The sequence below is a fragment of the Boleophthalmus pectinirostris genome, unplaced genomic scaffold, assembly GCF_026225935.1.
Source record: "Boleophthalmus pectinirostris isolate CB_2022bp ecotype Guang Dong unplaced genomic scaffold, ASM2622593v1 HiC_scaffold_19, whole genome shotgun sequence".
NCBI classification, from domain to species: Eukaryota; Metazoa; Chordata; class Actinopteri; order Gobiiformes; family Gobiidae; genus Boleophthalmus; species Boleophthalmus pectinirostris.
Genome location: NW_026571140.1, coordinates 3665065 through 3687255, shown reverse-complemented (window position 1 = coordinate 3687255; position 22191 = coordinate 3665065). Strand labels below are relative to the sequence as shown.

At 41.0% G+C, this 22191-nt stretch overlaps 1 protein-coding gene across 8 annotated transcripts in view; it reads left to right on the top strand.

Moving 5' to 3' along the window:
• Positions 1–22191, top strand: part of myo9aa (myosin IXAa) — a 297586-nt gene that overhangs the window by 162300 nt on the left and 113095 nt on the right. For 6 of the 8 annotated variants that reach the window (XM_055155019.1, XM_055155020.1, XM_055155016.1 and 3 more), the window contains exons 3-6: positions 3687–3781; positions 3862–3924; positions 8342–8441; positions 15435–15488. In XM_055155019.1, the coding sequence (XP_055010994.1) occupies positions 3687–3781; positions 3862–3924; positions 8342–8441; positions 15435–15488 (312 nt within the window). The remainder of the gene's footprint in view (positions 1–3686; positions 3782–3861; positions 3925–8341; positions 8442–15434; positions 15489–22191) is intronic. The other 2 variants (XM_055155018.1, XM_055155017.1) reach the window with 1 other exon arrangement.

The window sequence follows — 22191 nt, the reverse complement described above, 5'->3', positions numbered from 1 at the left end:
AATGACATGAATGTAGCAACCACATCCTGAAAATTCTTGTTTGTTTCTTCAAATTGTCTGTTGAGCCCAAGTCTCCATGAACAGACTTTTGTTCACATAAGATGTTTTATCTGCTAAAAAACAATAAAAAGTCCAGTCTTTCCTTAACCACATTAAAAATATTATTGATAGAGAACTGGTTTCTATATGAGATCAATTATGTACACCCTACTGTTAGATGTCATATTGTTTACTCCTGGTTTTAGTTTTAGTTTAGTGCTGGTTTTAGACCCGGATTTAGACCTGGTTTTAGTTCTAGTTAAGTCCTAGTTTAGACCTGGTTAAGTCCTGGTTTAGTTCTGGTTTTAGTCCTGGTTTAGCCCAAAATGTGAAAACAGAAACATACTGCCATGTAATCCATTTATTTCAACAAAGTAACTGTAATCCAATTACCACTCCCTGAAATAGTAACTGTAACTGAATACAGTTACTCATAATTTGTACTCTGATTATGTAACTCCAGTACATGTAATCCGTTACTCCCCAACACTGCTGGTTAGTACTCGGATGAGCGACTGCTTTAGTATACCAGGTGCCACAGTTGGCCAGTGATCATGTTGTTGTTGTTGTAACCTGAGACGTCTTCCATTGTCGTCTTCTAAGTTAGTCCCAGGAGTTTTGCAGCTCCGATGGGGTCTGTCCATAGAGATCCCACTTGGAGACCCAGTGGTGCTCGCTTCGCAGGGCAGGTGAACAGGTGCTGTGGTGTATGAGGTGTTTGGCCACACCCCGGACAGGTGTCAGTGTTGTTAGTGTCAATTTGACTCGGGTACGAGTAGGGCTGGGTATCATTAAGAAGTTGAAGATACGATTCATACTTCGATACATAGGCCACGATACGATACATATCTCGATATCGTGCACTTTCGATTCAGTATAAATAAAGGCTAAATCAAGGCTGTGATTCTAAAAGTCTTTGTTAAACCACATCTCGTGGAAAGTTAAAATGAAACACAAACATTTAAGATCTTTAAAACAGTGAAAATATTAAATGTGTTGCATAAACAAGTTTTCTTCTTACAAACAAGCAACAAACCTGAAGCTCTGTAACAAAATAATTGAGTAAAATAAACCAAAAAACACTCTTGATCATATGTCGATACAGGAGCCTGCCATATCGATACTGTCATCACATTAAGCGATACAATATATCGATATTTGGATATTTTTGCACACTGTATCTTGAGCCCAGCTGAGCCAGACTGCACCTGGTGTCTCTGGGCAGCTGCTGGTCTTCAGTGCTCACTTTTGGGACAGTGTTGAGCCCAGACAGTGGGGGTTTAGGCTGAGGCGGCTTGTGTGGCCATACGTGGGTGTATAAAGTGTAGGTGTCCCCAACGATGGACAGATGCTCAACCCGGAACCGCCTCCCTGGAGCAAGAGCCATCACTTTACTGCAGCCGCAAGACTCATCGCCAGCGGTCATTGTGTCCTTAAACAAATCTTTACCCACATTTCCTAGTATGAAGGTTGCGTGTGCGTGAATGTTGGTGGTGGTTTGTCTGAGCTGCCAGTCTCTTTTACACTCTGTTTGGATCCAGAAGGGACTGGGACAGACCACAGAGCGTGACAAACCTCCGTCCAAACTTAAGATGATCCAACCACAGCTGCTAATTTGTATCACATGTCTCTCAAACACGGAAGACATCTCCTCTCGAAAATCCTCCAGAACATTCAGAACAAACTAACTTCTTTTACCTGAGATAAGTCATAGTTTTATTGATTCTGAGAAAATCCATGCTGTTTCTCAGTCCTTGTTTTGTTTAGTTTAGGTTTTTGAGCACAAAGTCAGCTTTTTCTGGGCAGGCCATGTTAAAACAAAGCTCAGATTTAAGTCTAACAAGCCTCAGACGGAGCAGTGCCTACAGTTAGTATCACACCCACACGAAATGTTAACAACACCAGCTGCGAAGTATCAACAGAGCTACGTATGCCCTTGCCCTCCGTCTGAAATGATGACATCAAACTCTCGAACTCGGCATCATTAGTGAAGCGTGAAGTGGTGTTGTATGAAGTATTATCTGGAAGCATTAGCAGTGCACATGAGCCCTGTCTGCTCCACACTCTCCCCTCCGCAGACGCCTCCTCGTGGGCTGTGCTGAGGCTCAGAGGGCGGGGCTCCAGTCATCCCCACGAGCAGGAATCTGTTTACTTGTGGTGACGCTACAAATAGGACGTCTGCTCATTCCACAAGTCCATGTCAACGTTTCACACGGAGCGCAGGGCAAATTAACTGTGGACGAGGCTCCATGTTGAAGTGGATTACAGGGAGATCCAGACCACAGACTTAAAGAGCCCATATTTTGCTATTTTCTGATCTATTCTGTAATGTTTTTTTCTCATCCATGAGTGTGTTTTGTTTCATTCACACATGTTTAACACACATGTCCTGCGTATTTGAGTTTTGGAGCGGGTCAATCAAACATGTGTGAATGAAACAAAACACAACTCCAGACATGTTTTTAAGGATGGAACATTCTTGGCTCAATTAATTAATGTAATAGTGATCAGTGAATGAGTGTGAGAGTATGAGAGACAGTGTGTGTTGACAGTTCTTCCATTTCTTTGCTGCTCTGTCGCTCAGTCTATCTGTGCTCTGGGCTCTTTAGAAACAAATCCTGAACCAATTCATCTTGTATGGGCCAAAAAGCATCCTCCCCTTTAAGGCGGCCGTTCAACACAAACAGAAGAGTGAGAAGTGTTCTTAAAGAGACCACTACACATGTCGGACCTGCCACATGGAAGTCATTACTCACACAGCAGAGGAGCTTTTTCCATGCACTACTCCCCCGGACTCACTCTGGGACTTTGTCAGAGAGCCCAGCCTAAACCGTGCTCCTCATGTCCCTTTGGGCAGGGGCCAGGGGCCCGTGTGCAGGACCACGGCCAGGGGCCCATGTGCAGGGCAGGGGCCCGTGTGCAGGGCAAGGGCCAGACATGCTCTTTGGATGAAAAGGAACATCCAAACACAAAACTCACTCAGTTGGATGTGATTGTCAGTGTCCTAATGCCTTCTATTGTACAAGTGTGGGTGCTTTGTGCGGACTATTCTCAGCTCTGGGAGCTTGTATAAGAGGCTTTTATAGAGATCTTGTTGTCACACCTCAAAGAATCATCAATTATCTCAATGTTAAACCAATGGTGATTTAACGATGCTCAGTACTAAAGAAATGTCCGTGTAGTGAGCCTGTGCTCATTGTTATCACAGAGAAGACCTTTAACTTTCATGCCTGGTTTGGCTTCATGTGGATTGGTCCAGTAATTACATGTGTCTTTACTGTGAGCAGGCTTGCATCTCCACAAGATGCAGGATCCGCCTCCTGTTTGTTTCCATGGAAATGTTGTTCCTTTGGCTGTAAGATTCCTTAGTATGTCATAAAACGTATCTATCTCCATCTTCCAAAGTTTGGTTTTATCTGTTGATTTCTTTCTTTTCTGTTTCCATCTAATCATGCAGAGATGCATGAGGTGCCACCTCCAGAAAGTTACATGTTGTTGCTTTAACCGTAACCAGGCCAAAACCTGTTCAATGGTATAACAATCGATTTGATGTGGTGCCCCTCACTTTCCCAGCATGTATCCTGTACTTGTTCCTCAAGTATTTGCACTGTTCTCTGGACTTAAACTGTCTCTTGTTTTTTTCTCAGGCTTTTGGAAACGCCAAGACTGCCCACAATAACAACTCAAGTCGCTTCGGCAAGTTCATCCAAGTGAACTACCAGGAGAGCGGCACTGTGCGCGGGTGAGGACCACTCTAAACTCCACTGTGCCCTGTGCTCGTGTGTGTGTGTGTATGCTCACTGTTTGTGTGTGTGTTTTCAGAGCCTATGTGGAGAAGTACCTCCTCGAGAAGTCCAGGCTGGTCTACCAGGAACACAATGAAAGGTGCGTATAGTGCAAAGACAACAAGAACTGCTCTGATTGGAGCTAAAAAGTACATACAGGATGACACAATAGAGCCAATCTGAACTAAAAGAACAGAGTTGTTGAGGGTTGTTTCATGGCTGATGCAGAAATCAATTGTGTGGAACCCAGAAAAAACAGTTGCAGCTCTTTTGGTATTTTTGGGACAAATTTAGAATTCACTACAATCTTGTCCACAAATTTGTTTTACTAGAAACTGGATAAGAGGTAAGTGTAGTCACTTTTTTTGTTTGTTTGTTTTTCCCAGTGTCCTATTCTAGTGTTCAGACGGCTGATATATCGGCCAACCAATATGTCAGTCCAGCTCTCATTCCCAGGACAAGTCAAAATGTATCAGTGTTATTAGGTTGTTTTTTCAGACCAAGTGAGTTTGTTTTTCATACTTGACAGTTTTGACTGCTCCCAGCGCTCTTCCTCACAGTCATGTGATATTGCTGTGACATGTCCGGTCAGCTGATTTATACAGGTTTTTACGCTGTCTTCCTACTGGAGGAGGCTATAAACCTGGATCAGGGGGCTTTTTTACTTTCACACACCTGGGATACTGTCCTGAGGAAGTGGGACTGCAGATGGCGCTGTTTTCCTGCCTCCACCTGTAGGAAGACAGCATCAAAACCTGTTTAAATCAGCTGACTGGACATGTCACAGCAACATCACGTGACTGTGAGGAAGAGCGCAGGGAGCAGAACAAACTGTCAGGTATGAAAACAAACTCTTGGTCTGAAAAAAGAACCTAATAACATAAATTATCGGAGGACCAAATGAACCTCATTGGGCTATAAGGTCAGAATGTATCAATGTCATCAAATGTGTGGGAAAGCATTAGACCCACTCTTAGACCGGCCTTCAATAATGTTGATTATATTTATACACGTGCATTAACAGAGTTACACAGAGCCAGATGTGCCTCACAAAAGAAACAAACATTAAAGCGATGCTCAATTGTTTTGTCATTCTGAGTCTAAATCCTATTGAGTGGTGTGATGTTCTACAGAGTTTCTTATTGTGTGAAAGTGATGCTAATGGCCTGTGATTTAATTCAAAGCTCTTTGTGTGTGTCTGTGTGTGTGTGCACGGCCTGTGTTTGTGTGTGTGTGTGTTTGTGGTAGAGAACAGCCTGAGCTGGAGTCACATATGGCTGTGGAAGTGGCTCTCACACTTATCTGCTCAGTGAACAGTGTGCGCGTGTGTGTGTGCGCGCGTGTGTGTAAGCTCACAGTGGGGGGCGCTGTGGGGGGCTCTGTGTGGCCTGTTAGCCTGTTATAGAGACAGATCGCTGACTCCAGAGCCAGAAAAAGCCCGTGTTTATTCCAGTGGGCCTGTGGTCACACAGCTGTTGCTCACATTTGACCCCATCACTGCAGCCGTGTGCAGACAGGAAGCACGCATTCACATCCACATATACTGGGCGCACACAGACACACACTCACACACTCACACACTCACACACTCACTAGGCACGCAGAGACATATTCACATTCACAGGACAGAAATGAACCTTTCCTAAATAGCTCTGATCTGGAGCTGTATCAGAGCAAGTAAAAGAGCACATATGAATATAAAAGAAAGAACCATATTTTTTGGACTATAAGTGGCTCCAGAGTGAAAGCACCTGCCAAAAAATGCATAATAAAGAAAAAAAACATTATAAAAGTCGCACTTTTTGGGGGAAATTTATTTTATAAAATCAGAGACCAGGAACAGACATTCCATGTTGAAAGTCAAGTTCTAATAATAACAATAGAAGAGAGAACAACAGACTGTTAACGTCACATATGAACAGTTCTTCAGATAAACTATAACATAAACAACAGAACAAGTTTAACCAAACTCTCCATCTCACTCCAAATCACTAAATCCATTCAGTTCTTCATCCTCGGTGTCACTTCTGAACAACTCTGTGACCTCCGGAGGTAAACAGAGCGCCGCCGCTTCCTCTTCTGTGTCGCTGTCGTCAGACTCAGCATCAGTTCCAGTTAGAATTATTCGGGTCTTTCTGAATCCCGACAGGATGGTTTCGGTGTCACTGAAGTCCAGGCTTTGTCCATCCATCCAGTGACTTCCAGAAAAGTTTCATGGTGCACCCTCCTGGTTACTGTGAAGCTGTGTTCTCCATCCCCACCTTTTGCCAGTCCCTCACAAGTTTCTCCCTCACTCCAAGCTTTCTGCTGCTCGATTACGGTTTTTGGCTGAATATTTCACTACTTGTAGCAGGACAGAGGCTCTTTCTGCAGGAGACATGTGCAGTAGAGTGATGTACCGGTGGTACAGGAGAAATAGGAGCAGCAGATACTGACACACAAGCTTTTAGAGCGCCCTCTCGTAGTCATATTAGTCGCACCGGAGTATAAGTCGCAGGAAACACCCAAACCATGAAAAAAAGTGCGGCTTATAGTCTGAAAAATACGTTACTACTATTTAACATTGAAAATCACACTCTATAAAACAGACTTTCCCAAACTTTTTTTCTGGGGTCCCATATTTTAAAAATCACAAATCTTCCCGACTCCAGTCAATAGACATTATTCGTAAATCACAAAATAAAGGTGGATTTGACCATTATTGAACATTAATGAAGATATTTTATTGTTTACTGAGTGATTATGTCTCTGAACAATTAGTATTACTCAAGTTTTAAACAATGAAAAACAGTAATCAGTGTTTCCCACAGAAATTGGTTAGGCAAGGCGGTGGTGCCGAAAAAGTGAGAAGTGGGAGGGTGCGCGGAGATTCTATGCATGGAGAAGAAGTGATTAAAGGGGAGGTGTCCGCAGAGATTCTACATGTGGATTGTAACAAGGCGACCCCAAAAAAAACTCTTGTGATCCACCTGAGGATTGCGACCCAGTCTTTGGGAAACAATGGCCTAAAAGATTCCACTGTTGCATCTGAATCGGAATAGAGTAAGGAGTCTACTCCTCAAGTTTTGAAATCAAGTTTGAAATGTTACCATTGTGACAACACTAACGGGCACCACACCAGGCTCTGCACCAGGAACCAGGAATCGCACCCACAACCTATTTTCAGTGAGAGCAGCAGCTGAAGGATGGCAACAATGACCAGTAGTTCCATCTATGCAATCACTCAATAACTGCAGTGTGGTAGCAGCCGATCTCTCACACACGTTTTAATATGTGTATCAACAAACAGTCCAACCATGGCTGGAAATAACATCCCGGTTTAAACTGGCAATCTCCGGTTTAGTTTTGTTTATTTGGCTTTGTTTATCTCGTTGTTATTTTCGAGGACTAAAAGAGAAAATGACTCAAAAGGAGTAAACACAACGGAACCACAGACAATACAGGGACTGGGTGAAGAGTAAACAGCCTAACCAGACCCAAACACATGGAGAGCCAGGCTGTTTTCAACATGTGGCATTTACAGGGACAGTTCTGTGAGGTAAAAATAGAAGCATGGATCAAAAGAGTAGTAATAGTATTCCGAAAATGATGTTTTTGTGATATTTTAAAGGTCCTATATTACGTAAATTAACTCTTGAGCTTTAAGCCGTGTTAGAATGTTGTTAACATACAGGTTTCAAGGTTTCAATCACATCACATAAGTGTGAGTAATCCTGGTTTATTAGTCCATCTTCATCTCCAAAGCTTAAAATTCTCCCTTCCACCTTGTGATGTCATGTAGTGGTAGTCTTTTTGTTCAGTAAAGATTGGCATATTCAGGGATGAAATTATCCAAATGATTCTAGTGAAGGTGTATGGAGTTTAAAACACAGTGGAGCACTTACTGCATTACCACATGACATCACAAGTTGGAACAGTATTTTCTGTTTGAGAATGGATACTCGTTACAGATTCCGATGCCACGATTATGGTAAAAACACACTTAAAAAAATAAATACATAAATAATAATAATAATAATAATAATAATAATAATAATAATAATAATAATAATAATAATACGTTTATTCAGATACAAATACAACTAATAATCTTCAAAAAAATATATATGTATCAATTTAATACGTTATTTGCCCCCACCCCCTTTTACAAAACCATTAAAACAATAATGTGCTTCTGCCAGACTCTAAGAATAGTACGTCACATTAATCCAGATACAAAATACATAACTGTATTTCAAAATGTTTTAGTCACAGTCAAATGACAAATTAACTTAAATTCCTTCTTCTGCACACTGCTATAATTGTTTCTTTACATTTTGAGCATTTACTCAAAAAAAAAAAAAAAAAAAAACTATACATTTTTGTAAAATGTAGAACTTTGTGCTGTTGTGACGTATTTATTTTCTTGCATTATCTATTACTGCATCAGCCAGTATTGCAATATCGATAGTTATGTGATATACTGTGCAGCCCCAGTACAGACGTTTATAGATCTGACTGTTCTGTGTCGTTTGTAGGAACTACCATGTGTTTTACTACCTGCTGGCAGGAGCAAGTGAAGACGAACGCACCGCCTTCCACCTCATGAAGCCTGAAGAGTACCATTACCTCAGTCAGGTATGTGTGTGTATGTGTGTGTATGTGTGCGTGTCCCTGTGTGTCAGGTGTGTGTGTGTGTGTGTGTGTGTGGGGTACAGTCTGGTGTGGTCTTCACTGATCCTCCTGCTCACATGTGGCACTGGCGACTTTGGGCTGAATGACTAAATGATGGATTTATTTGAAGAATTTGAAAAATAAATATGAGCTGAAAATAAACCCAAATCATAATCAAATCAAATTTTGATTGTAAACAATGTATTAAAATCACACACAGTCACATTCAGGAGGTGTGAACCAAATGTCCCATTTGTATCTGACCTCATTTAGTCTAAAAACAATGTGCAAGACCTCGACAATCTTCTATAAAGTATAAAGTGTGTGTTATAACTCATGTTCTATCCTTGGAAGTGTGAAAGATGTGAACTGAACAAAAGAAATGGCATTCTAATCAGTGTTTAAAAGAAATTTGTAGAATTCTATTTGCGTCAAACCTGCACCGAGATATTTTCTCCCTAATCCTTTAGCCCCAAGTGTGAGACCTAAGGCTAAAAGGAGCACAGTGGAAGTCTGTGCCTCAGGTGGTGGGTCTGTCATCACTCCAACTGTGTACTGTGTGTACTGTGTGTACTGTGTGTACTGTGTGTACTGTGTGTATTTTGTGTACTGTGTAGTGTGTGTGTGGGATCACGACTTCACCTGGTCCAGTCTGAATCTCTCTCATCGTGTGTGTCTCTGATGTGTACTTGTGTTTGTGTACAGGGGTGTATTGTGTAGTATGTGTACTCGTGTCTGTGTACAGGGGTGTATTGTGTAGTATGTGTACTCGTGTCTGTGTACAGGGGTGTAGTGTGTGTGGGATACATCTTCACCTGTAACTTTTTATTAGAGTTTCCCTGTAGCCCTCAAGAGAAGACTACAAATTTGACTAAAAACAATGTTATGACTCACACACTTGCATAGCACATATCAAACGTACAAGAAACCTCTGACAGGAGTGACAGGGGCTGTGACAGAAGGTGTGACAGGAGCCGTGACAGGAACAACTGACAGTTGCAGTGACAGGAGCAGTGATAGAAGGCCTGACAGGAGATATCACGATAGCCGTGACCTGAGCCATGACGGGGGCCATGACCTGAGCCATGACCGGAGCCGTGACCAGAGTAGTGACAGGAGCAGTGATAGAAGGCCTGAGAGGAGATATCACGATAGCCGTGACCTGAGCCATGACGGGGTCCATGACCGGAGCCGTGACCAGAGTAGTGACAGGAGCAGTGACAGAAGGCCTGAGAGGAGCCGTGATCGGCAGCAGTGACTGGGGCTGTGACTTAAGCCATGACTTGAGCCGTGACAGGGGCCATGACAGGAGCAGTAATAGGAGTAATTGACAGTTGCAGTGACAGGAGCCTGAACACGAGCCACGTCAGGAGCCGCGTCAGGAGCCGCGTCAGGAGCTGTGACCTGAACAGTGACCTGAACAGTGACCTGAACAGTGACCTGAGCTGTGACAGGAGCCATGATAAGTGCAGTGACCTAAGCAGCGACAGGAGCAGTGACAGGAGCCATGACAGGAGCAGCGACAGGAGCAGTAATAGGTGCAGCGTCAGGAGCAGCGTCAGGAGCTGTGACCTGAGCACTGACAGTGACCTGAGCAGTGACCTGAGCAGTGACAGGAGCCGTGATAGGTGCAGCAACAAGAGCTGTGACAGGAGCAGTGAACTGAGCAGCGGCAGGACCAGTGACAGGACCAGCGACCTGAGCAGCGACCTGAGTAGCGACCTGAGCAGTGACAGGAGGAGTGACAGGACCAGCGACCTGAGCAGTGACCTGAGCAGTGACCTGAGCAGTGACCTGAGCAGTGACCTGAGACCTGAGCAGTGACCTGAGCCGTGACAGGGGCAATGATAGGTGCCGTGACAGGAGCCATGACAGGAGCCATGACAGGAGCCGCGACAGGAGCAGTAATAGGTGCAGCGTCAGGAGCAGCGACCTGAGCAGTGACAGAAGCAGCGACAGGACCAGCGACAGGACCAGTGACAGGACCAGCGACAGGAGCAGTGACAGGAGCAGTGACGCCTCTGTCCTCCTCGCGCCCACGCTGAGCCGACCAGGGAATTCCATCCATTCCAGCCGCACACAAACCCCAGAGCAGAGTCCCAGTGTGGGCTCTGGCGGGGCTGTCCCTCCCTCTCCTCTTCCTCATTCCTCTGGTTCTTTTTCTGCACAAACACTAACGCTCCTGCGGCCGTCACAGGCTGGGAAACGCATGCTCTGTCTCAAAGGCCTGTTTAAGTCTGCGCTCTATAAAACCACATAACTCACACATCCAGCTGTATTTTTATCCCCTTTATTCACTTCGCATTTTAGTTCACTTTTAAACATTTCGCAGTGGCCCAAAGTTCTTCCTCACTTACCTTATGCGTTCTGAGCATCCTAATTACTCACGCCGATGATTTTATAAGTGCTTTTCACGACTTCCAGAGACGGAGCACCGTTTGACCATCACAGAAAAGCTAACAACAATAAAACGCTTTCTAATTACAGCTGTATTTTAACTGTTTCCCCAAAGCTATTAGTACTTCGATTACATAAGGCAACCTGCAGAGTAGCGATTAAAGATGACTCAGACCAGAGCCAGTTTCCAGTTTCTTCATCGCTGTACTTCTTGGAAAGCATTAACCACTCAAACTGTTTTATATAAATGTCTTAACTCTTCAGATATTAATCTTAAAGGGCCCTTATCGCTGCATTTTTTGGTGTGTTCTAATGTTGTTTCCTCATCATAAACAGACCTGGAGTTGTGTTTTGTTTCATTCACATGTTTAACACACAAACCTTGTATATTTAGGCAGTTCAATAGAAAATAGACTGAGCAAAACAAAGAGCATGCTTCAGTAAGAACAGCACGCACACAATGTAATACTGCACAACCAAACTGATAAATCCAGTGTAATATGGGGCAGTGTATGTATATAAAACACACAACAGCAACAACAGATTAACTACAAACTCAAAAAGAGTGCAAGATGGAGTTAGTGTAAACATGGACTGTATAAAAGAAGTGGACTAAGTGAGTATGACATCACCCACAGTCATCAGTGTCACTCATATGAGGCTCGTGATGTTCACTGTTACAGGAGCGAATCTGTAGCCAGGCTCTGTGTTATGAACAGGTTTTTTTTTAATGGACAAAATAGTGAAAAAAAACCCAACAAAAAACGATCATGTAGAGCGAGTTAATACAAACATGGCGGCTGGTCAATAGGGGCACAAGAGCACCGCACTCCCTAACTTGACCTAGATAAAAAAAAGAATTTAAAACATTATAAAGTCGTAATTTTTTTATGAGGCTATATGTTTAATATTTTGTTTAAAATTGAAAGTATATCAGCATAGACATATTTTTATCACGTTAAATGTGCTCATATCACTTTATTTGAGTCATGTGTTTGGAATTTGAGTGCGGTGAGTCGGAGCGACCTAATGGAGTTTCTACGGAAGAGCCTCAAGTTTTGCGAAAACTTGACGTCATGACGTTGCTTGTGCCTATTACTTTACCTGAGCCCTAAAATACGTGTTTGGGGCGCAGGGTGGGAGCGACATGAAATCAACTGATTGGTCTGAATAAACATGAACAAACATGTTGACGTGTTGTGGTTCAGCTGCTCTGTCGCTCAGCCCCGACTCTGCACTGACACATGTTACTGCTACAGGTGTTAATGATGACAACAACAGAGCTGTGTGTTGTACACTTATGGAGAGTTCGTACAAGTACGTCCGAGGAACAGTTTTGGGGAGTAAGAACAAAAAAAGCAGCATTAAGCTGGAATGAGCTGCGGTGAGATACTCCGGCTCTTATTCTGATTCGCACACTGGCTAATGGCGGCTAGCTATTAGCTTAAACCTCTGCACAGTAAAGTGCGAGGACAGACCCGCCGCCTGGACCAGGAGCCACGCATCGCCAGAGCCTGTCGGACCCAGGACCCACTCTCTGCCGGGGCCGGGGCTGTTGTTCGCCGCTCTGTCCGCCTTTGCCTGCGTGTTTCTCGGTGTAAAAGTTTCACTGGGCGCTGCGCACAGAGGACATAAGTCCACCTGTGTCCTAGTGCTAATATGGACTGGTGTCACTTGTGAGATTAAGACAATTTTACAATGCACTCGGCTCTTGGACTCGGCTCACGGACTTGACTGGACCAGGATTTGGACCAGTTTGACTACTTCGTAGTGGACAAAACAGTTTTGGAGAAAGAAATAATGGGACAGTGGATAGAGGAAACACTCTGCTTCAGTCTCTGGAGAAGGTAAGAGGCTTGTTCTCGTTAGTTTGTGGCAAATCTGATGATGGAGCCTCACAGGTAAATAGTGTTATAGTGTTATAGTTAAATAGTGCCCAAATGTAAGTCAATTGGAGCCAGGGTGAGAAGGAGCTGGAAAAGCCTCCTGGAGAACTTCCTAATTGGCACACGGCGGCTACAGCGTTATCTATGTCCACTCATATCAACGGTTTATGGGTGAAACATCCAGGTGTATGACAGTGTATGACTTTGGGTTTAAAGTCTTTAATCTTGTTTCTACTACTTTTAGAGTGTATGTTACTCTTTCATTTCTGGGCAATTAAGTGAAAGAGTTTAAAATGTATATCCACTTCTACATTAAAGAGCTCCTGAAGATAAAGTTGTTTATAGATCACAGCATGTTAGTTCTTTACTATACTTGGCTCTACAAGTTTCTAAAAATAAACATTATTGTATATTAGACCATGATGGAAATAAGCATCTGCAGCACTCTGTCTGTGTCAAAGAAATGATTATTACTAGTTATTATTATTCTTACAAAAACATTATAATAACACATTTCATTTTGTTGAAAGACAAAAGTAACACATTGAGACTAAAAGAGAGAAGCACAGACTCCAAGATATCGTTTATGTTAAACACAGTACATAGTAAACCAATGGAAAATATATTTATTGTTATGGAGGAAAATGAGTCATTATAGCAACAGCATGTGCACATAAAGAAAATATAGTTTAGCAATCAAAAGGCTACATCGATTTATATGAAAGACTTCCATTCAACGAGAAAACCAAATCATACACTCACACTCACCTCTGTAATAGCAATATCAATGACGCTACCGATTACATTATATTTGAGTTTTTCTCTCAAAATATAAACATACTGTTCCACCTTGTGATGTCATGTGGTAATACAGGAAATGCTCCACTGTGTTTTGGATGATTTCAGTCCTGGAATTGCCAATCTCTCCTGAACAAAAGGTAAAAAATAGCCATTGACTTGAAAACTACCGGTTCATGACGTCACAAGGTGGAACAGAGCAGGATTACTCAAACATGTGAATGAAACAAAACACAACTCCAGATCTGTTTTTGAGAAGGTAACAACATAACATGGTTTAAACCTCACGAGAGTCACTTTAGTGTCATACAGGACCTTTAAAGCATCACTCACTCTCTTGTAAACCTTTCTCTGCAGTTGGATTGGGCATGTGTATGTGTGTGTATGTGTGTGTGTTACATCATTCACTGTAACGCTTCCTCATTCATGTGACAGAGTTCCCATCATGCATTTGACCCGTACATGTATCTGATGTCATGTAAAATATCGTCTGCTTTTGTGTAACAGCATGTAACGTCATTGTGGAGAAGTGCTATGAAATACTGTCTACAGGGTGTTCATGGACAAAATAATGACATCCAAATGAAACATGGAGGGTCTAAATATTTAAATATCCATTGAAAACCTGCTGGGAATGTTCCAGAGTAGGGCTTTGTATTATTTGGTAGTTGCCGAAACGATACCTCGATACATAGGCCACGTTACGATATATATCTCGATACAGTGAGCTTACAATTCAATATTTCAAAGCGATTCGATACAGTTCAATAAAAATAAAGGCTAAATCATGGCTGTGATACTAAAAGCCTTTGTTGGACCACTTCTTCTGCAAAATTAATATGAAACTCAAGCAATTTTAATCTCAAAAACGGTGAAAATGTCCAATGTGTTGCAAAAGCGAGTTTCCTTCCTCTGAACAAACAACAAAACTGTAGCTCTGTAACTGTCACAAAACAAAATGGACTCAAAATAAACCAAATGGTCACCATTATAATATCGAAATAATATTTAATATAACAGTATTTCCAAACAATAAAACAGGTTAAAAACAAAAAAGCTATTAAAACATGCAGTATCTATAGGAAATACTTATAACAGTATCACTTTCACCGACATTTTATCTTACAATTTATTTTATTTGGTTCAGTGTACTTGAGGTTTTTTTTTTTTCCCCCTTTCTTGTGTAGTTGATGTATCGCCCCAGGTATTGTATGTGTTATTTATGTGAATTTGTGAAAAAAAATATATAATAAAATAATAATAGTTTAGCAAAATATACCAAAAAATATGCCATTTATCGATACTGTATCATTGCAACAAACCATACAATATATCGATATTTCAATCTTTTTGCACAGCCCTACTCCAGAGTTTGGCATTAAACTTGTCAAACATGTAGTTTTTAAATATAGTATTAGTGCATTCCAAGAGGTTCAACTTAATGATGCATTGTGTATCTTTTCTGAAGATGTTTCTATGGAGACGCCGTTGCTCTGGCTGGAATGTTCCACAGTGTGACATTAAACAGCTCTACCTTACATTTATTCCGTTACGAGTGGTTTTATAGCTCAAAAATACCTACAAAAAAAAAGATGCCTGACCTGGAACTTGGTCTGGTTTGGTGTCCATTGTGATAGAAACCTTTAATGCCATACTGTGAAACATTCCCGACAAACTAATAGGTCTTCATATGAACTTATATTACAGCAGTTCCTCTCTACCCTCCACGTCAATAATAACTTAAGTCTTTTGAGAATATTGTCCACATTGAGCACAGCCTGTTCCTCGTGCATCCTCGGTCTAACTGTACTGATGACATGAGTCCATTTGAACGCTGCTGTCACTAACCTGCTCTCTGTAAACTTAACATTTCCAGATGACAAAGAAACAGCACCGATCGCACTGGGACAGTTACTGTGACTCTGAACCGGTCAGTATACAGCTGTGTGTGTGTGTGTGTGTGTGTGTGTGCGTGTGCGTGCGAGTGTGTATGTGTGTGTTTTTCACATGTGTATCCCCCTCACACTCCTCACAATGGAATGGATTTGTCTAGCACTGTGTTCACTTTAGAAAAACACAATTATTTCACTTGTTACAGTGTATTTCTGACTTTTTTCAGCCTTTTTTGTTATTTCCATTCGATGTGGGTAAAACTGTCACTATCTTACTGAAGGAGTAGTATCTTTACATTAGAATTAGTTGAAATTGAAAGGACCTCAGATTTTTTCTGATGGAAGTTACACCACATGGTTGTGTCCATGGAGATGCTATTGCTTTGCCTGGAATGTTCCACAGCATGGCTTTTAAAGAGAAGCAGGTGACTGTAAATGTAACTTGGGTGGCCAAGTTATAGGTCAGATCTGTGGAGAGGTTCCAGTTAAAGTTATAACATCTGCATGGAGACAAGTGTATTGTGTTCCTCCACCAGAAAAGTTACGCAGGGTAACTTTAAAAGAAAGTCACCGAAATTACTGTATTTTTCAGACTATAAGGTGCACTTAACATCCTTTAAATTTTCTCAAAAATCGGCAGTGCGCCTTATAATCCAGTGCACCTCCTGTGTTAATTCTGATTGTGTTTACTGACCTTGAACTGATTTTATGTGGTACACAGCGCTCAACGCTGGGCAAATTACGCCACAGTCTCGATCTGCCAGTGGACCGTGGATGTCTCAAGTGTCATCTGTTTGTTTCACTTAATGCACCTTATAATCTGGTGCACTTTATGTATGAAAATAGATGAGGGAATTCAACATTATTCTTATTGTGCCTTATAATCCTGTGCATTTTATAGTCTGAAAAATACGATATTTAAAATGAAAAGACTACTACTAGACTTATTAGAGATGAGCTACAACTGCATACTTTTGATCAGATTAAAGTCATAAAGTTAAAACCACCTCCCGATTCTGCAGTACATTTTTATCTGAAGTAAAAATATAACAAAATCAGCTATTTTTAAATCATTTAAAATCAAATCTCACCAGCACCTTAGTATTAAGACATTTACGAATGACAAAAAAACACAACTTGCTTTGTGTAATGCATTTAGAATTTTTGTGGAGAGTTTCACGTCATAACAGCAGCATAAACTGTTTCTTTTAAAGAGAGAGTATTATGCAAATTACATATTTGGGGGCAGCTTTCTGTCATGTTATAACATTGTTCCCTCATCACAAACATGCCTGAAGAGGTTTGAGATGTCCTCCATGCATGTTTGGGTAATCATGAAAGCTGAGACATTGAGCCGATCTCTCCCAGGTTCTATTCAAACCCTCTTACCGTTTGCTCTAAGATTCTGTCCAGAGCTCCGCCCACAAGCTTAGATCACCCACGCTCCCACAGTTCTCAATAAATATACAAAAACATGACAAAACATACAAAAACGTACACCACAACTTCACAAACCGATGATGATGATGATGATGTGCAGTAGTTTCATTAGTTCTGATTGTGTTGTGATAGTTTCTGAAGGGGAGTAACTTAGAGCGCGGAGCAAAGGGAAGGAGAACTTATTAAACATGTTTATTTATTTATTTTATTCCTGAAGGAAATTCATTAATTAATTCCCCATAGAAGTAAAATAGTCCCTCTTTAAACAAGTGTGCGTAGGTGAGAAGCTTTGCAGTGTACGATCCCACATCTCCTCTGGCTTTTCCCTCACATCTGCACATGTCGCGGCGGCTGCTCCTCGGATCACTTGTTCCATCTCGGTGCAGTTTGTTTGTCTGTAGATTGTTTTTGCTCCTCGCTGTTTGCCTGCGCTGGTATGTCCCGGTCCCTTCCTCACCGCTGCATCTGCTCTGCTCTCACCGCGTCCTCCACGTGCGTTCACTTCCCCTAATGAAGCCTCAAACATTATCCAGTCATTAGGTTAGAAAACACGGCCAAAACAAGCAGGGTTTGTGCACAATTCACTTCTGAAAGTAGCAAAAATAAACTGTTCCAATGAGACACAGATGAGTAAACGAACAAAACATGATTAAGTTAGTAAGTTAGGTAGTTTATTTCACTGGGCCGTATGCAGTTTGTAATGGCAGAAATCTAAGAAACAACACGGTAATAATGGTAACAACAGTGATAGAATTATTAAAAATGTATATTTTGAAATGTTATACCATGTGTATGATCCAAATTTTGGAATGAAGGCGACTGCAGGTAAACTGAAGTAGACCTAATACATTTTTAATCAACTTTAGAATTTCCAGGTAAGAAATGTTGCTTAGTTTGCTTTTCTGTTACAAATGATGAAAATATACACTTCCATCACAAATTTAAATTGCATTTAAACTTCATGAAAAGTTAGTTTGTGGTTATGTGTTATAACTGAAAAATGTACCGTATTTTTCACACTATAAGCCGCTCTTAAAATCCTTTAATTTTCTCAAAATCAACAGTGCGTCTTATAAACCTTATGTATTAATTCTGTTTGTGTTTACTGACCTCGAACCGATTTTATGTGGTACACGGCACTCAAAAATCTGTCAAAATATTTTAGTACGACTTTGGTAAACTACAAAGCCGCACCACTTGATGGATTGTCAGAGCATTTCGGCTATTGTAGTCAGGAGCCATCACGGAGTAAAGGGTGAAGTATATTTTTGTGTCGACTCATTGCACATTGTCACCATCGCCTTGTCTCGGAAAGAACACCTATAATCCACTGAGTCGTGTCCTTTAATCTCACAGAAGCTGAACCGCATCAGCGCACAAGGAACAAGCAGGTTTTTTTTTTTCAGCGCTTATAGTTTATGCAAATGAGCCATGTGGTTTTAAGTTTCGTTTCTGTAAAACGTAAACAAATGTGCGCAAAGCTGCATTAAACACATTATTACTCAATGTATGTTTGAGTCGTCCTTGTAGGCAATAAAAAAACAACTTATTGAATTACACCACGATCTGCTCATTCTCAGTCTCAAGTGTCGTCTGTTTGTTTATCTTAATGTGCCTGATAATCCAGTGCACTTTATGTATGAAAATAGATGAGAGAATTCAACATTATTAAGTAGTCTGAAAAATACAGTAAATCTTTTGTGTATAGATTAGGGATGGGCATTCGATGAAATTTTCTTAATCAATCGTCAGAAGAATTAGCGATCGATTATCGATTAATCATTAACATTTTTATATTAAAATGATCATCATTATTATTACTATCTGCACTAATCTGCATGAATAAATTCAACTTTACGACAAATAAACTGTAACCACTCTAGAGCCACATCAGCCCGTTCGACATTATAATGTGTTTAATTCAGTTTTGCGCAACTCTCACAGAAACAAAACTTAAAACCGCATCACTAATTTGCATAAACTAAGCGAAGATAAAACTACAGCTCCTGTGTCGCTGATGTGGTTCAATTTCTGTTGGATTAAAAGACATGACTCAGTGGAATACAGGTTAGTGTGACCAGATTTGCGTTTGTCAAAACCAAGACACTGTACGGGGGGAGGGAGGTGGGGACTCGTCATCGACATTGAGCGACTCTCACCTGGCAAAACTTTTTCCCTCTGGACACCGAAAAAGCATGGAATTTCTTGTACAAGTCATCGTTAAATACACATATGCACTTCGGTACGTTGCAGGCGGACTGACTGTTTGTGTCTCGCTCCTTCTGAGTGCAGAGAGACACATGTACACACCTGTTTGGTCACGTTACACACAGCAACCTACATTCGGTTTGTCGATAAAAATTAACGTAATCGATGAAATTCTTAATGATCAATTATCGATTAATCGACTAATCATGCCCATCCCTAATATAGATACAGGTATATAGAGAACATTTGATGTGCAATTGTATGTCTAAAGCTACCACCTGTATTTAAACAGGCCGTCCCAGCCCTGTTGTATTCTCACTCTTCACCACTAGATGCTGTCTATGTTATTCCTGTCTCATAGTGTAAGCTAGATACATAGACTGTTTTAAAAAGTGGGCTACACGAGTGTGACGTCACCCACAGCATTCAGCTTCAGTCAAATGACCCAGGCTCCATATTAGGAATAGGAATTTTTTAGTCATAACTTTTTTATTGAGCCAAAGGTAATTGACAACTGAAATTGTACAGAATCAATATCGCTCAGTGCTTTTTGGTATATAAAAATTTTAATCGAACTGAAAACAAATCTAACAACAGCTTGTGGAGGTACATAGATACAGATTGTAAACAATCTATAAGAGGTTGCCACACTTTCTTAGATTACATTAGTTTATCCTTTAACAAATATCGTATTCTCTCTCGGTGTAAAGTATTAGCAAGGTCTCGTAGCCACATTTTCGAGCTTGGTACTGACGGCCCCTTCCCTGACATTAAAAGTAGTTTCTTTGCAATAATAAGACAATAGTAAATGAACTGTAGGAATGTTTTAATGCAAATTAAAAAACCTCATGATCCTGTATAGTGGGTTAACATTTTAAGACCAAAAGGAGGCTCATGGCAGCATTTACAGAGAAAGGGATGACAATATTCTAATGTAAGTCAATGGGAGCCATGGTCAGAAGGAGCCGTAAATGCCCACATGCGAAATTCCTATTTGAAACATGACGGCTAGTGTCTTAGCTTTGTCAATTTATATATACGCTCAAGTCTAGAAATCATGTACAGTCGTGTTGAAAAGTGAAATACAACAAGGCTGGGTGGGCCAGTCTTTTAAAGGTGCACTGTAACTTTTCTGGTGAAGGATCCTCTATCTGCTTGTCTCCATGGTGATGCTATTGCTTTGCCTGGGATGTTCCACAATATGGCAACTCAGGTATATCTTGTATTTATTCAATTACGCATGTCTTTATTTCTCATAACTACAGCAAAAACATCCACAATTACTTTGAGCAGGCCCACTTCTCCATAGATCTGACCTGTAACTCGGCCTGGTGATATGGCTTGCTTGCCTCCATGGAGATAATTAAATGAAATGCCGTACTGTAGAACATTTCAGAAAAAAAAAACAACAAAAAGCAACATGAAGTCAAGCAGTGCACCTTTCAGTAAACAGTTTTGCCTCATTTAGGATCAGTGAATGAACTGGATCTCGTATCAGTTCAAATATTCATGAAGGATTTCTTAAACTCTTAAAATTCAAAAATGTTGCGTCTTTTCCCTCCATGTGTGAACTGAAAGTGGACGTTACATAACTAAGCCGCCCCTCGTTGCAGCGTGGAGGCGAGCGAGTGGAAGTGTGAGTTTCGTGTTTGTGTTTCTGCAGCCCTGGTATGTGGTAATTACGGCGGCCATATTGGAATGGGCCCATAAAGCGCAGAGCGGCTCCTATTACAGTGGCTCCGCTTGCTCTGCTGCATCAAAGCCCTCGCGCCCGCCCGCTCGCCTGGGAAAGACAACACGTGGAATCCTGCGCCGACATGGCCTCGCTAAACATTTAGATTGTATACAGAGCAGAGAACATTACTCCGGCAGTACCAGGCGGAGACTTTTTATTACCAGTGAACCGTCAGCATGTTCATGTCGACATCTGTACAACCTAAACCAGATTACAGCTTTAAACATAACATTTGTGCTCGACAGATTACCATGGTGACACAAATGTTAGTTATATTTGATTTCTATACCTCAGTGTTCATATTAAAGGCTCATTGTGTAACTTTTCTGGTTGGAGTTCCATCACCTCCTTGTTTACTCTGCTTGGAATGTTCCACAGTGTGACATTAAACTGCTCTACTTTACATTTATTCAGTTACAGGTGGTTTTATAGCTCAAATATACCTAGAAAAACAACATTCTGACTGTGAGCGGGGTCGCCTCTCCACAGATGTGACCTGTAACTTGGTCTGATTCGGTCTCCTTGAAGATAGAAAGGTTTAATGCCATACTGTAGAGCATTCTAGACAAAGCAATAACATCTCCATGAAGAAAAGCATTTGACGAAAAGTTACACAATGCACCTTTTAACAATTTTTTTTACATACTTTGATATAGATTATATTGAAATCAGATATTATTTCATCTTAAATGATTAAATATTTGTATTTTTAATATAATTGACATCTAAAAACAGTGACGTATAAAAAACAAAAACCTACTGATACTTTGTAGCCGATGTCATCAACATTACTTGTGCGGGGGAAGCTAACTAGAGGCACTGCTCTGTCTGAAGCTCTGTCACTCAAGTTAGACTTGCGTGATCTTTGTTTTAACATAATCTAATCATAAGAACTGACTAAGCAGAAGAGATTCTTTGTGTTCTTAAAGGCTCTCATGCATCAAATTACAGTCACAAGCTGACAGTTTTTAAGCCAACAGTTTTTCAGTTAGTCACTCTCATTTTTTTGGAGAAAATCAAACTCCTAAACAGAACCATGAACTGATCACAGGCTCCTGAAAATGTGCTGTTTAAATCCATCCTGTTTGTTTTTTTGAGTTTTCAGACTATATACTTGTAAAAACGTATCAGGCTGCATTAAGTAACGTGTACATAGTGTCACCATGGAAATTGTTAAACAATGTGCCATAGATGTACATGCTGTACACCCCAGCGTGATGTCTCTGCAAAGTATCAGTACATACAAAACTCTAATATGGGCTGCAATATCTGAAACTGATTTTGAGTATTTAATACTTTTGAGTTATTTCACTTTCTACACCAGAGCAGTTAGTTTGAAATACAGGGTGTTGTAAAAA